Source organism: Nicotiana sylvestris, chromosome 2 (assembly GCF_000393655.2).
Source record: "Nicotiana sylvestris chromosome 2, ASM39365v2, whole genome shotgun sequence".
Taxonomy (NCBI): domain Eukaryota; kingdom Viridiplantae; phylum Streptophyta; class Magnoliopsida; order Solanales; family Solanaceae; genus Nicotiana; species Nicotiana sylvestris.
The window spans coordinates 210,442,529-210,459,287 of record NC_091058.1 but is presented as its reverse complement, the minus strand read 5'-3'; the positions used below and the strand labels follow the sequence as shown (position 1 = coordinate 210,459,287).

General features: G+C 39.6%; 1 protein-coding gene across 8 annotated transcripts in view; it reads right to left on the bottom strand.

Moving 5' to 3' along the window:
• The window catches only part of LOC104215335 (uncharacterized), a 38,080-nt gene that overhangs the window by 7,763 nt on the left and 13,558 nt on the right, over positions 1-16,759 (bottom strand). For 7 of the 8 annotated variants that reach the window (XR_011405588.1, XR_011405590.1, XR_011405589.1 and 4 more), the window contains exons 3-4: positions 1,551-1,775; positions 479-1,018 (exon numbers count right to left, since the gene is read on the bottom strand). Coding sequence is in view for 1 of the 8 variants with exons in the window: in XM_070168444.1 (XP_070024545.1) it covers positions 479-1,018; positions 1,551-1,775 (765 nt within the window). In the remaining 7 variants the exon portion in view is untranslated. The remainder of the gene's footprint in view (positions 1-478; positions 1,019-1,550; positions 1,776-16,759) is intronic. The other variant, XR_011405593.1, reaches the window with a different exon arrangement.

Sequence of the window (16,759 nt, the reverse complement as noted above, 5' to 3'; positions counted from 1 at the left end):
AATTCAGAGAAAGGTGCAAGAATGTCACATTAGGATTCGAAATTAACAGGTGCATTCATATCCTTATCTTTAAAGATGCTTACAGCAACAACAACAACCCAACATAATCCTATTAAGTTGGGTCTAAGCAGGTTAATGTGTACGCAGACACTGTTTCCGAAAGACCCTGGCTAACTTGAAAGATGCTTATATAACTATATGATTATGCTGCGTACACTGAAAATGATGCAAAAAGTTGCCACACTATCATGTTAAGTTGATCTATAGCCTGTTATTTTCATATCAAGAGCATGATAAGGTAACTTGAAGGTTGTAAGCTAAATGAATAATCTGTTATAACTGGTTTAATTGTCTTGATAATTAACTGTTATTTTTACATAATTTAAGCTCATTGCTATGACATGACACAAATTTAACTTGAGAAGAACGTTCCAATCATGAGAAATAAATATGTCAACCATAATTTTTCTGGACTTACCTTGTCTCTTCGACCTCCATCCCCACCAAACATTGGTGAGTCTATGGTAGTACCTTGTTCGGTAATGGTTCTGAACATGATGGAGTGTATAAAATCTCCATGAGCAATCAATATTTCTTTGATGGGACTTTTCAGCTTGTAATTCCATTCTGATCCACCGGTGTTACCCCCCCATGGTTCCACCAGTATTGAGTTCGTTTGATTACAACATACGTCATGGATTTCAATTTCTTCAACCACAGGTTCATTTGGCTCAATGTTTTTAGCTTCAGGTTCCTTTGATAAAGTGGGAGGAGTAAGTTTCTGCAAATAAACACCAATAGCATCAAGGTATGCTCCACAACGCCCGTGAAATCCCACAATAGCTCCACCTTCTTTCATCACAAGTGAAAATGGGGTTCCAGCCTCACACCCAAATGGTCCATAATTCTTTGCATTAGTTATAAAACATAGAGATTTTACAACCGAATAGCCACCACAATATCCAAATGTCCCCTTGATGCATGTTAAATATTCCAATGGAGTTTCCTCCATAACAACCTGAGATTATTGCAATCAGTTAAATAAGTAGCAAAGTCGATAATTTTGACAAGAATTCAGAAAAGTACAAGAATGTCACAATAGGATCCAAAATCTGTGACCTAAAGCAAATTTGGACACTTTGCCACTTCCTTTGCATTGAGAGGATTCAACTAACTTAGATATATAAGAAAATTATATTTACCCTTTCTACATAATTTTTAGATGAAGGGGATTCAATCAAAACCCGTAACTCTGTTGGCCTTGTGTTAATCCCAAGTGAGGATCTATAGTGAAAGGAACCGGTGTGTTCATATCTTTGACTTGAAAGATGCTTATGTACTATAGAGTTAATGTTGTGTACAGTGAAAATGCAAAAAGATGCTAAACTATCATGTTAAGCTGACATATAACATGTCATTTTTCATATTTTGATAATTAAATTTTTATTAAAAAGTTTAAGCTCATTCCTACGACATGACACAAGTTAACTTGAGAAGAACGTGCCAATCATGGGAAATAAATATGTTGACCACAATTTTTTTGGACCTACCTTGTCTCTTCGACCTCCATCTCCACCAAACTTTGGCGAGTCTATGGTAGTACCTTGTTCAGTAACGGTCTTGAACATGATGGATTTTATACAATCTCCATGAGCAATCAATATTTCTTTAATGGGACTTTTCAGCTTGTAATACCATTCTGATCCACCAGCGCCTCCCCATGGCTCCACCAATATTGAGTCTGCTTGGTCGTAACTCACTCGATTTCCCTTCACCTATATAACAAATCAATGGCTCCATTATCAAATTTTATTCCAATATTGGTAGTATTATTTTGCAGTGGAAAAAATACATAATGAATATAGGCACAATCATGTAATAGAAGAGAAGGCAAGGTACCATTGTTGACGATTTGCTTTGATTTTTTTTCAATCCCTTTCTCTTAATATTTCTTATGATCATTCTATTTAAAGTTATTCATTCTATATAAGGAGTTAGAAGAGTAACACAAGTCATTAGTTTTACGAAAGGGATCCGTGCTTGTGTGTAAGTATGAGGTGAAGTAAAGGAAGTAGAGGTGATTAAGCAAAGGAGGAAATAATCACAACATATGTGAGAACTAGTTAATTTTATCGTATGGTCACAAAAAATTACCAGTGAGTTATTAAGCGATCATTTTATAAATTAGTCCATAATAAAAGGGATAATGCATAAAATCCTCCCCGGTCTATGACCATATTACCAACTACACACATTTTCTTTTCGGGGGTCCTATTACCTCCCTGAACTTTTTTTAAGTAATATTATTTACCCCTTAAAAAGCAACAACCAGATGCGTGCAAGGTGGAGAAATACACGTGCCTAAAATGTGTATTTCTTATTTTCACCGTTTTCTCCTTCTTCCTTATTTTCCTATTTGCAGGCCTTCATTACCATATCCGGCCAAAAGGCAAAAACCTCATTTAATGGGTTTTATATAATACTTGTTTGATATTGTCAGATCTGGCCGGAGAACGAAACTCCGACGAAGACCCTTGCTCTAACGAAACTCCAGTGAACGAAACCGTTTTGACAATTCGTAGGTTCTTACTGAATCATGCTCGTTGCTCCCTCTATTTGTAGCTCTGTTTCTATTATTAAACATATCTGCTTTTGATTTCTGGGTTGATTTTGTGTTGTTTTGGATTTTTGCTCCGGTATTTCACCATTGAAACGACGTCCCCCTTGTTCGTGCGAGAAGAGGTTTAGAAGCGAAGAAGACTAATTAATTTGATGTAATTAATTCTGTAATGTCCCATCAAAAGATGACACTTGTACTTGTTAATCAATTTTAAAATTATTTTTATAACTTCCACTTGCCTTTAAGAGAGTGTGCACACTCTCTATGCCACGTCAGCATTTAAGGTGGTGTTTATTACACTTTAAAATAGTTCAGGGGGTAATAGGACCCCCGAAAAGAAAAGGTGTGTAGTTGGTAATATGGTCATAGGTCGGGGAGGATTTTATGCATTATCCCTAAATAAAAAGGAGAAATATGACAAATACTTAAACTAATTTTTCATATGTCTGGCTTTTAGTTTTTTTAAGTCTATTTCATTTTCCTTTCTTTTTTTCCTTTTTAATTCCAAAATATAATGAAAAAATTAAGGACAGTTATTATTGTCATTGTTCTTGTATGAACTTGAAAAAGAATTGGAGGTGTTGAGCAAATATGAAGGTTATTGATTACTGGGGTTTGATGATGATGTTGTACTGAAATTGTAGTTGAAATTTAAGCTTGCTTGGGTCAGATTTGGTTGAGTTTTTGTTGAATTTTGAAACCCAAAATTAAATTTGAAGTTCTTGAAAAATGTGTGATAAAATGTTCATGAAATCAAGTGTGTTTTGGAAGAACGACTCATGAAAATCGGTCGTGAGAAAAGGTGTGTGGTTGAAAATTTTGATATAGATTGAGAGGGTACTTATACCTTTTCCCAACCAAAAACATTTAAAAAAAAAAAAAATAGTACCTGATAAATTACTATAAACATTAAACCCAAAGAGAAAAATGAAGGGAAGAAAGCAACCAAAGGAGGAAAAAGAAAAATGCTATTAAGAGTATCAAAGATTACGAGTACTGAGAAAAGTATGAACATACTATAAAATGAAGTGTTTTTTATTTATTTATTTATTCTTCCAATTATCTTATAACTTAATCTTTTTATCAAAAGATTGATAGAACCAATTATTAGTTGATTGATAAATTATTTTATTTGATTGTTCTTGGCTTATTGCTAATTGTTGTTTTTTTCCATTGAAAAGAGCTCTTCAATTCGAATTTAAGTGCGAAAGTTAGTTAAACTACTTGTGATCAGGATTAATTAAGAGAATATTGATTAGTTTTGTTATTTGATCGGCTTTATGCAATAATCAATCGTTATACTCATGAGAGCAAATTAATAAATTAAGAATCCGAAGTAATTGGAACTAGGGATGTACGAAGAAAATCGAGAAATCCCACAAAATCGATAATCAGAATCAAACTGGAAAACAAAATCAACTGTGATTTAGTTTCGTATTTGATAAATGATGAAAAGTGCATATTTTTGAGTATATTTGCATATTAATTCTTATGTGAGCCGCAGGAATTTACGTGATTTTCGAAGTGAAATATACTCATTATGTGTTTCTTATGTGTAGGAACGAGTTTGGATGATAAATGATCAAAAGATGATAATTCGACACAAAAAGAAGAGATGGAAAGAATTGGGAGCTCTCCCAATTTCGTGCGTGGTACGAAAACGGATGCGAAAAAGGAGAAAAATGAAGGCACAAAACAACGAAGCGAAGTGAAGGTACGGATCGCTTCGCGAACTGGAAAATTGCAAAAACTGAGTCTGCGTCCAAGTTCGCACGCTGCACGAAAGTTGACGCGCCCTCCAGCTCTCATATCCGATTTTGGATTGCCTTGGACTGCCCTCCACCCTACCTAGATCATATAAATACATCCTAAAACTACTTTGGAAGGGATGAGACACTACTTTAGGATTACACAGCATCTTTGGAGGCAAGAATACACTGGGAGCAAGGAGGAAGATTTAACCACAAGTTTTTCCATTCTTCTTCCTATTTTCTATTGTTGGTTATGAATTTTAGTATTGTATTTTCACATACTATTATGAGTAGATAATTTATTATTTAGGGTTTTGATGGAACCTTTTGGAGGATGAATTCTTTTTATGTTTGAATATAATTTGGCCTTTGAATTTCTTTACTTGTTCAACTACGTGCTTATTTCTGTTGATTGAATGGCCATCAATTTACGGTGCCTATTTATTATGTATTGCTTGGGAAATGGTACATATTTAGGTAGGTGTTGAATACCGTCACTCTTAACTTATACGAGGAATCAATGCAGCAGGTTTAAAGGTGGGTTTAGGAATAACGAAGTCTTGACGTGGTCATAATGCGCAATAAGATTATGTCAGTTAGCGTAGTTCGGGAGAATATATCTAGTAAATTATTGTAGTTGCTCGGGAGAGAATTACGACAACTGAAGTGCTCACGATCAGTAAAGAATAATTAGGCAAAATTATAGGAGACATAGCGGGAAGGATTCTAACAATTGGGGAAATCATAACTCTAGACCTCCTTAATCTTGTCTCCAACTCTTAGTATCTTTATTTGTTAATTTTCTATTTTAATTTGTTATTGAATTAGTTAGACATAGCAATTTTCATCTTTATAACTTAGAAATTGTTCGAACTTGTCTTCTTGGTAATCGTGAATAGTTATAGTTAAACTTTAGTTCTCTGTGGGATTCGACTCCTGACTTTTAGAATGGATTATATTTGCAACGACCGCTTATCCTTTTTAGGACTAGAGTTGGGCATGATCAAATTTTGGCGTTGTTTTCAGGATGCTAACGGTATAGCTGTAGGTGTACATATTTCTAGGTTGCAAGTTTGAACTTTTATTTTTGTTTTCTTGTATTTGATTTTTTTTGTTTTACTTGTTGATTTTAAAAACATGGAATCTTGGAATTATGAGATTTTTGATATTAGTAATACTACCTTTAATCCTCCTTATGCATATTGTGGAGGAAACTACCCATGGCAAAATTATCAAAATATTTTCGAGAGCGAGTTACGTCCACCAATTCAATCTTATATGTGGAATATGTGTGATATGTGTGATGGTCAAGATGGTCATTTTCATGGTTGTGAATATATTTCTTATCCTCTCCCAACCACTTACTATGATGGTTCTACTTTTTCTTGTTAAGTAACTAGGAACAAAGAACCCATGGATGATAATATGAAAGAGATCAAGGATATGCTAAGGTGCCTTGTGGAACAAAATAATGAGAACAACTGCACATACAAATGCAAGATGCTACTATTCGCAACCTGGAGGCACAAGTGAGTCAACTAGTTGAAGTATTTAATGCTCAACAAGACAATATTGTGAATAATAGCCAAGAAGAGCATGAATAAGATACCGAAATTGAGGTGCTAAGGAAGGAGGTCATAGTAGAACACCAACAATCAATCGAACTAGATTTTGAGGATGTCGATGTTATAGAAAAGATACTAGAGTCAACCAAGGACATTGATGATACATATTTAATTGACTCTAGTGTCATGGGTTTTGACGATGTTGACAGTCCCACTGTTCATGTAGTTGAGCGCATTGATCCACACTCCAAGCATTTTTTCATATTGTGTTTGGATGATGATATGGAAATAAAAGTCATCTAAGCCAATTGAGAAGTCAAGGAATGAGGAACAAGGTGCCCATATTTGGAATTTTTCTTGACAAAAAGTCAGGATTACATACCTCATGCAGAGGCTAAGAAGTGCAGAATACTACATTATTTTCTTGGGGCAGTTAGATTTATTCCACCACTCTTGGAACATAGTAGAAACCTTAGAAGCAAAACTTTGGTCCAGTTCATAAGTTCAAAGTGGATACAAAAAGTAGTTTACGTCGCGCCACAACGTTAAATCAAGCACTTGTTGGGAGACAACCCAGCTTTACTGCTTTCTTATAAATATATATATATATATATATATATATATATATATATATATATATATATATATATATATATATATATTTTAATTGTATTCTTTTTGTAGTGTCGATTTTTGATTTTCTAGGAGCATGGAAAGCAAAGTTATTAGAAGAATGCAACAACAAACCAGATGGTTAGGACTAAGTGTGAGGTATTCGCATAAAGAACCTGGCCTAGGAGAAGTCTAAATACCCCATGAGTTGCTAGTGCTTCGGCCTCTAGCCTACCAGGGAGTTTCTTTTACCCTCTTATTAGTTATGGCGTACATTGGGAACAATGCACAATTTTAAGTATAGGGTAAGAAGATTGTCTGGATGACTTTCTGTGCTATTTTAGTTGTGTTAGTTTAATTGAATAATTTTTTATTATTTAGAAAAATAGAAGAAAAATAAATAAATTGGATTTTTCCTGACGATGGATCTCTTGGACAACCTTCTTGAGGGATTAAGGTCCATTGAAAAAAAATCTAAAATAGTTTTTCTAGTTAGCCGTAGGTAGATAATAATCTCCCTTGGTTTTTCTTTTGGCATCGGTTCTTTTCCAAGGGATGTAACTTGAATCGTATAGTTTTTTTATATTTTTTATATTTTTTTAGGAAATCGAGGGAAGAGAACTTGAGCATCTATGATTTTTGACATATTTTATATCGTGGCTTAGAGGTGGAGCATTTGAACTAAGTACTTTCTTTGTGATCTTTGTAATTATATGCCTTGAAAATATGTGTGGCTTTCTTTTGATACTGAGGCTCATCTTTCGACTCTTGTGATTAATTCCCATGTACTTAAATTTTATGATGATTGTGCTAGTTGCTTTAACTTGAGAGTCGAGTCCCAGCTATCCTGAGTGAGTCATGTGCATTGTGTGAGGTGAGATTTTGGTGTATTCTGTGCCATCCTTGCTAGTCTAGAACTTGCTCTGTGTGTGAGTCAAAGCGAAATGATTACGTCTTATAAGTTTGGGAAGTGATATAGGCTTTCTTTGATTGACAATTTTGCCTATTTGCCTAACAATGCTAATATTATCTGTAGTCAATCCTTTTGAGCCTATAAATCGTTTCTTTGGCAACCACATTACAAGCCGAACCCCCTTTGTTCTTAATCAAATCTTGTTGAACCTTTACCTCCGAAAGCACTTAAGTAGCTAGAAGACCAAATAAAGAGATTAGGGAGCTTTTGAGTGGAACCATAAAAAGGTCGAAAAGGTGCACTTGTGTATAAACAAAAAAAATACTATCCAAAAAATACCAAATTAAGGAGAGTGAAAGGAAAAAAAAAGAAAAAAAATGAATAACACCTCCATATCTTTGTCTGAACTAGTAAATATCTATATGTTGATGTGCTTAATGAAGAAGGGCGTAAATGTGCATGTTTCATGGCAAGACATCGAATTGGTCCTGACAAGAAGGTATGCTTAAAAGTGAAGTGTAGGGTATTAAAGTGCTTAGGAGTGTTAGTCACTATTTTTTCAAATATATACTGCTCGTCAAATATATACTGCTCGTCCATAGGCTTAGGAGTGTTAGTCACCTATAAAGTCCCACTTGATCCTAAACTTTACGAGCTTAAATTAGTAGAGTCTTGCACTACGGGCAAGCCTATGGTACTAACTTGCGTGGCATAAGAGTGTCTTTGTGAGAGTGAGCGAATTCTTTCTATATTTGAGTCCTTAAACTATACTTGAATTTATATTGAGTGTGGACTACTTTCTCTATGTGGTTTGTGGGTGAGGGCACATGATTTGCAAAGGATTGGTAGAGACCTTGATTTTTGAGTAGGCACAAGGAGCGAGTCATAGTGTGGAATGCATTAGAGTCAAGTTTTGAGGTCAGGATGTTAGAAGAGTCACACAGATACTTTAAATAATCTTGGCATGAGTTTAAAATATGAGTAAATGTATGAAGAGTGCATATGTTGAGTTCTAAGCGTTGATATAAAACATTATCATTGGTATGATGTTCGAGTATGTTTTTGAAGGTATTTCTTTTCTATGCGCTTAATTTTAAGTTGCTCGAGGACGAGCAAGAGTTTAAGTGTAGGGTGGTGATAAATTATGAAAAGTACATATTTTTTAGTATATTTGCATATTAATTCTTGTGTGAGTCGTGGGAGTTTACATGGTTTTCAAAGTGAAATATACTCATTATGTGTTTCTTATGTGTAGGAACGAGTTGGATGATAAATAATCAAAAGATGATAATTCGACATAAAAAGAAGAGATGGAAAGAATTGGGAGCTCGTCCAATTTCGTGCGTGGCACGAAAACGGACGCGAAAAAGGAGAAAAATGAAGGCACAAAACAACGAAGCGAAGTGAAGGAACGGATCGCTTCGCGAACTGGAAAATTGCAAAAGCTGAGTCTGCGTCCAAGTTCGCGCGCTGCACGAAAGTTGACTCGCCCTCCAGCTCTCCTATCCAATTTTGGATTGCCTTGGACGACCCTCCACCCTACCTAGGTCATATAAATACATCGTAAAACTACTTTGGAAGGGTGGAGACACTACTTTAAGGTTACATAACATCTTTAGAGGCAAGAATACACAAGGAGCAATGAGGAAAATAATGTGACGACCCAAAGGGTCATCACCTATTTTCTTATCCATTTCGAGCTTCCGAGGCCTTGAAAACCTCATTTACAGTCGCCTCGATTTGCGTGCGCAGTCCGGGCACGTAGCCGGAAGCTCAAATATCAAATTCTATGATAATTTGCTAAGTTTTGATATTAAAATGAATAAATTTTACTTCGGTCAATATTTTGGGTAAACGGACCCGGACCCGTGATTTGACGATCCTGGGAGGTCCGTAGGAAAATATGGGACATGGGCGTATGTCCGGAATTTGAATTTCGAGGTCCCAAGCTCGAGAAATGAATTTTTAAGTAAAAATTGTTTTCTGAAATTTGTTAAGGAAAAATTGAAATGAAGATTTATTAGAACGTGCTGGTATCGAGCCCGTATTTTGGTTTCGGCGCCCGGTACAGGTCTTATATGTGATTTAAGATATTTTTGTAAAGTTTGGTTAAAATCGAACGTCGTTTGACGTGTTTCGGACTTGAAATCCTAAATTTGAACTTGATGAAGTTTTTCGAAAAAAACTCTTGATTTTGAGGTTTGATTCAGTGTTTTTGAGGTTAATTTGACGATTTGATCGCATGGATAAGTTCGTATGATATTGTTGAGTTAGTGCATGTATTTGGTTAGGAACCCCGAGGGCTCGGGACAGTTTTAGAGGTGTTTCAGAATGATTTTTGGCTTAGAAAATGTTGCAGGTTCAGGAAGTTACAGGCCTCTGAACCCTTGAGTGTGGTCCGCAAGAAATCGCGTGCGACCGCGGAGGGGCCAGCACGGCCGCGGTCGCCTTTGTGCAGTCCGCGGTGGAGGCTGTGTAGCCACGGTCGGCCTTGTGCGGTCCGTGCAGGGTGCTGAGCTGCAGGTCTTCAGGTACGCTAGTGCAGCCGCGGTCCATTTGATGCGGTCCGCACTGGGAGTCTGAGAGCGGTATAAATAGACGGGGTTTTCAGCTATTTTTCACTTTTCAAAATCCCAAAAGCATAAGAGGCGATTTTTCAAACAACCTTTCTTCTCCAAATCAATTGTAAGTCATTTTTAACTAGTTTTCTTCAATCATTAACATCTTTTAACATGATTTCAACTTAAAATCAAAGATTTTCATGGGGGAAATTGGGTGTTTTGGGTAGAACCTATGTTTTTCTAAAATTGGGGATTTGGACCTCAATTTGGGGTCCGATTTCAAAACAAATTATACATTTGGATTCGTGGGGGAATGGGTAAACGGGTTTTGGTCCGAACCTCGGGTTTCGACCACGTGGACCCGGGATGATTTTGACTTTTTGAGTGAAACTTTGGGAAAACTCATTTTCATGCATTGGGGTTGATTCATTTAGCACTTATTGATGTAATTAAGTAACTTATGACTAGATTCGAGCGGATTGGTGGTGGAATCAAGGGGTTAAGCTATAATTGATGCTTGAGTGGTGTTCAAAGCTTTGAGGCAAGTGTTTGGTCTAACCTTAACTTGAGGGATTAGGAGTTGAGTCCTATTTGCTACGTGCTTATTGTCGAGTACGACGTAAAGGCATGGTGACGAGTATCTATACGTTGGTGTCTAGCATGACCGTAAGTCTTTATATTATGGATATTTTGATTTTGTTGTATCTTTCATGACTTAAATGATGATTTCTACATGTTGTAAAAAGCCTGTGAAAGAAATTGTGATCTTTGCACTTCGAGGAGCATTGGCTCGAGTTATATTACCATGTGTGAAAATATGTGAAATGATTGAACCCTTTGGAGCGTTGGCTCAAGTGGTAAAGTGAGTTAAGAAGTAAAAGTGAAAGAAAGAGAAAGAGTTATCAAATTGCTCCCTTGCCAGGATGTTTGTTGCTTTGTTGATTATTTCCCTTGCCGGGATGTTGAGATTTTGATATTGTTCCCTTCCCGGGACTTAGTTGTTTAATTGTATTCCCTCACCGGGATTTCTACTATTATTTGTCTACTCCCTTGCCCCATTGTTTGTGACTGTTGTTTGGGTGAGGAAGAGTATTAAAGCACGAAGGGTGATGTCGTGCATTGTTTGCTATTGTGAGGAAAGAGTGTAAAGTACGAAGGATGATGTCGTGCAGTATGATGTGTCATTCCATACCGATATTCATTGATTATATTGTAAGGAAAGAGAGTAAAACCATGAAGGGTGATGCCGTGTATATTTTTATTATTGATATTGTTTGGGTGAGGACGAGAGTAAAAGCACGAAGGGTGATGCCGTGTAAATTGTTGATTTCTGATTATGGTTGACATTTTGGCTTTGTTGCTTCTTCCTTTTATTAAGGCTTTCTATTTGGAACTGTTAACTCCCTCAACATGTTTCACCTTCCCACATTGACCGGTTATTTCCTGTATTTCTTTTCTGTTGCACACATATATATTTGAACTGCACAGGTTATTTAGTAGTCTGGTCCTAGCCTCGTCACTACTTCACCGAGGTTAGGCTAGGCACTTACCAGCATATGGGGTCGGTTGTGCTGATACTACACTCTATGCTTTTTTCCACAGATCCAGATATTGGACAACAACAGTAGCGCGGGAGACAACCTTCAGTCCACTGAGACCCCGAGGTAGCCTTGCAGGCGTCCGCAGGCCCAACATTTCCTCTATCTTTCATTTCAGTCTGTTATCTCATGTATTCGAGACAAACAGTTTATATTTTCTTTCAAACAGTTATATTTAGTAATCTTAGGAGTTCATGAGTGATGTGACATCGGTTCCTAGGTAGAGGCATATATTGATTTTTGTACTATTGTTCAGTTTCTTTAATTTAAGTTTTCCGCATGTTTATTTAATTCTGTTGTTATCATGATAGTACTGATAATTGTTAAGGAAGTAATCAGTTAAGGATTGGCTTGTCTAGCTCTCATTAGTAGGCGTCATCACGATTCCTGAGAGTGGGAAATCTGGGTCGTGACAAGTTGGTATCAGAGCTCTAGGTTATATAGGTCTCACAACTCACGAACAAGCTTAGTAGAGTCTGCTAGATCGGTACTGAGACGATTGTATTTATCCCTCAGAGGCTACAGAGTTAGGAAATTTCACATTTGTTCTTTCTTGTTGTGCAAATCTGTTCCTCAAATGCTAATTGAATTTCTACTCTGTTCTTTCCCAGATGGCGAGAACACGCGCTTCCTCATCTACCGCTCAGCAGCCCGAGCCTCCAGCAGCAGCTCCCACTAGGGGCAGAGGGCGGGGCCGAGGCCATGCCGGAGGTCGAGGTAGGGGTAGAGCTCAGCCCCGAGCAGCAGCACTAGTGTCGGAGTCTCAAGTTGATTTTGAGGAGGAGGTTTCGGTACCAGCAGTTCCGGTGGGCCCAGCTCAGGTCCTAGAGGGGTTCATTGCCACCCCAGTTCTTCAGGACGCTCTGGTCCGATAGGTGAGACTCATGGAGAGTGTTACCCGAGCGGGTTTGCTTCCAGTAACACCAGCCACTTCTCAGGCTAGAGGAGGGTCTCAGACTCCTGCTACACGCACTCCGGAGCAGGTAGCTCCCCAGGTTCAAGTTCCAGTGGTTCAACCAGCTGTGGCTGTTTAGACGGGTGTAGTGGCTCAGACCGGCGATGGAGCGGCTATGTCCGCCGATGCTTTGTGGAGGCTGGATAGGTTCACCAAGCTCTTCACTTCTACATTCAGCGGTGCATCTACTGAGGATCCCCAGGATTATCTGGATAGTTGTCACAAGGTTCTTCGGAACATGGGGATCGTTGAGACCAATGGAGTTGATTTTGCTACCTTTCGTCTGTCTGGATCCACCAAGACTTGGTGGAGGGATTATTGCTTAGCTAGACCAGCCGGTTCGCCATCTTTGACTTGGGAGCAATTCATAGTGTTGTTTTTGGAGAAGTTTCTTCCCGTGACTCAGAGAGAGGCCTTTCGGATGCAGTTTGAGCGCCTCTAGCAGGGTTCTATGATGGTCACCCAGTATGAGACCAGGTTCATCGATCTAGCTCGTCATGATCTTATCATACTTCCCACCGAGAGAGAGAGGGTGAGGAGGTTTATTGATGGTCTTATTCAGCCGATTCGTCTTCAGATGGCCAAGGAGGCCAGGAGTAAGATCACCTTTCAGGAGGCGGCCAACGTGGCCCACAGAGTTGAGATGGTTTTGTCACAGGGAGGTGGTCATGGGTCGGATAAGAAGCCCCGTCATTTAGGCAGATTCAGTGGCACCTCGTCTGGAGTTAGAGATTCATATGGTAGAGGCCATCCTCCTAGGCCCTTTCAGTCAGCTCTCCAGGTCTCCCATGGTATTTCAGGTGGTCGTGGTTCTCAGGCGCATTATTCTGATCAGCAGCCTTACAGTGCACCACCAGCTCCCATCAGTGCACCGCCGCTTCAAAGTTTCCGAGGTGGTCATTCAGGTCGACATGGCCAACAGTTTCAGCAACCGAGGGCTTGTTACACTTGTGGTGATCCGGGGCACATTGCTAGGTTTTGCCCTCGAGCACCAGGTAGCTCTCAGCATCAGGGTTCTCGTGCTATGGTTCAGGCATCAGGTGTTCCACAGCCCGCCCAGGCAGTTAGAGGTGGGGTAGAGGTGTTAGAGGTGGAGGTAGAGGTCTTAGAGGTGGAGCTCAGGCCGCCCGAGGTGGAGGCCAGCCAGCAACAGGCCATTCCAAAGTGGTAGTTCAGGGTGGTAGGGCCCAGCCTCGATGTTACGCCCTTCCAGCTAGACTCGAGGCTGAGGCTTCAGATGCAGTTATTACAGGTACTATTCTGGTTTGTGATAGAGATGCTTTAGTGTTATTTGATCTCAGGTCTACGTATTCGTATGTGTCATCTTATTTTGCACTGTGCCTGGTCATGCCTAATGATTCATTGAGTATTCCTATTTATGTGTCTACATCGGTGGGTGATTCTATTGTGGTCGATCAAGTTCATCATTCTTGTATTGTGGTGATTGGAGGTCTTGAGACTCGTGTTGATTTGTTGCTTTTAGATATGGTCGACTTCGATATTATATTAGGGATGGACTGGTTATCACCTTACCACGCTATCTTGGACTGTCATGCCAAGACTATGACCTTAGCCTTACCGGATTTGCCCCGTTTAGAGTGGATAAGGACTCCTAGTCATTCTACCCGCAGTGTTATTTCATATGTGAAGGCTCGGCGTATGGTCGAGATGGGGTGTTTAGCCTATTTGGCTTATGTTCGTGACTCCAGTGCTGGGGTTCCCTCTATTGATTCTGTGCTCGTGGTTTGTGAGTTTCCTGAGGTTTTCCCTTCAGATCTGCCGGGGATGCCACCCGACTGAGATATTGATTTCTGCATTGATCTGGCTCCGGGCACTCAGCCCATTTCTATTCTGCCATATCGTATGGCCCCGCCAGAGTTGAAAGAATTGAAGGAACAGTTGCAAGACTTACTTGAGAAGGGTTTCATTAGACCCAGTGTTTCGCCTTGGGGTGTGCCAGTATTGTTTGTTAAGAAGAAGGGTGGTTCAATGAGGATGTGCATTGATTACCGGCAGTTGAACAAGGTCATGATCAAGAATAAGTATCCATTGTCAAGGATTGATGATTTGTTGGATCAGCTTCAGGGTGCCAAGGTATTTTCTAAGATAGACTTGAGATCTTGCTACCATCAGTTGATGATTAGGGCATCCGATGTCCTTAAGACAGCTTTCCGCACTCGGTACAGGCATTATGAGTTCTTGGTTATGTCATTCAGGTTAACAAATTCCCCAACAACTTTTATGGATTTGATGAACCGAGTGTTCAGGCCTTATTTGGATTTGTTTGTGATCGTCTTCATTGATGATATTTTGATATATTCTCGTAGCCGGGAGAAGCACGAGCAACATCTCAGAGTGGTTCTTTAGACTTTGAAGGATAGTCAGCTATATGCGAAGTTCTCAAAGTGTGAGTTGTGGCTGAGTTCAGTTGCATTCCTGGGTTATGTCGTATCATCATGGGGTATTCAGGTTGATCCGAAGTAGATTGAGGCAGTCAAGAACTGGCCTAGACCAGCATCAACTACAGAGATTCGGAGTTTCTTGGGATTGGTAGGCTACTATCGTCGGTTCGTGGAGGGGTTTTCATCTATTGCAACCCCGATGACCAGGTTGACTTAGAAGGGTGCCCAGTTCAGATGGACGGACGAGTGTAAGGAGAGCTTTCAGAGGCTCAAGATAGCTCTGACCATGGCACTGGTGTTAGCATTGCCCACAGCTTCAGGGCCTTATACAGTTTATTGTGATGCTTCCCGTATTGGGCTTGGTGCAGTGTTGATGCAGGATGGCAAGGTCATTGCATATGCTTCGAGGCAGTTGAAGATTCATGAGAAGAACTATCCAGTGCATGATTTAGAGTTGTCAGCCATTGTTCACGTATTGAAGATTTGGAGGCATTATCTGTATGGCGTGGCATGTGAGGTGTTCACTGATCACAAGAGTCTTCAGTATTTGTTCAAGCAAAAGGGGTTGAATTTGAGGAAGAGGAGGTGGTTGGGGTTGTTGAAGTATTATGATATCACTATCTTATATCACGCAGGAAAGTCCAACGTGGTGGTCGATGCCTTGAGTAGAAAGTCAGCCAATATGGGTAGTCTTGCTTATATTCTAGTCGGTCAGAGGCTGCTTGCTTTGGATGTTCAGGCTTTGGCCAATCGATTTGTGAGGTTGGATATTTCTGAGCCTAGTCAAGTATTAGCTTGCACGGTCGCTCGTTCTTTATTATTGGAGCGTATCTATGATCGGCAGTTTGATGATCCCTATTTGTGTATCCTTAGAGACATGGTGCAGCATGGAGGTGCAAAGCAGGTTACCTTAGATGCTGATGGAGTTTTAAGATTGCAGGGTCGAGTTTGTGTGCCTAATGTGGATGGGCTTTGGGAGTTGATTTTAGAAGAGGCCCATAGTTCCTGGTACTCTATTCATCCGGGCGCCGCGAAGATGTATCAGGATTTGCGGTAGCATTATTGGTAGCATAGAATGAAGAAGGATATTGTTGCATATGTGACTTGGTGTTTGAATTGTCAGCAGGTTAAGTACGAGCATCAGAGGCCTGGTGGTTTATTTCAGAGGATTGAGCTTCCCGAGTGAAAGTGGTAGCAGATCACTATGGACTTCGTTACTGGACTTCCGCTAACTCGGAAGAAGTTCGACGGAGTTGGGGTCATTATTGATAGGCTGACCAAGTCAGCGCATTTCATTCCTGTGGCAGTCTCCTATTCATCCCAGAGGTTAGCTCAGATCTATATCCGGGAGATTGTTCGTCTTCATGGTATTCCGGTCTCTATCATTTCAGACCGAGGTATGCAGTTTACCTCTCATTTTTGGAGAGCAGTTCAGTGAGAGTTGGGCACCCAGGTTGAGTTGAGTACAACCTTTCATCCTCAGACGGACGAGCAGTCCGAGTGGACTATTCAAATATTGGAGGACATGCTCCGAGCTAGTGTTATTGACTTTGGAGGTTCGTGGGGTCAGTTTTTGACTTTAGCAGAGTTTTCCTACAACAACAGTTACTAGTCTTAGTATCCAGATGGCTCCTTATGAAACTTTATATGGTAGGGGTGTCGATCTCTGGTTGGATGGTTTGAGCCGGGAGAGGCTCGGTTGTTGGGTATAGATTTGCTTCAGGAGGCTTTGGACAAGGTCAGGATCATTCAGGATAGACTTCGTACAGCTTAGTCCAGGCA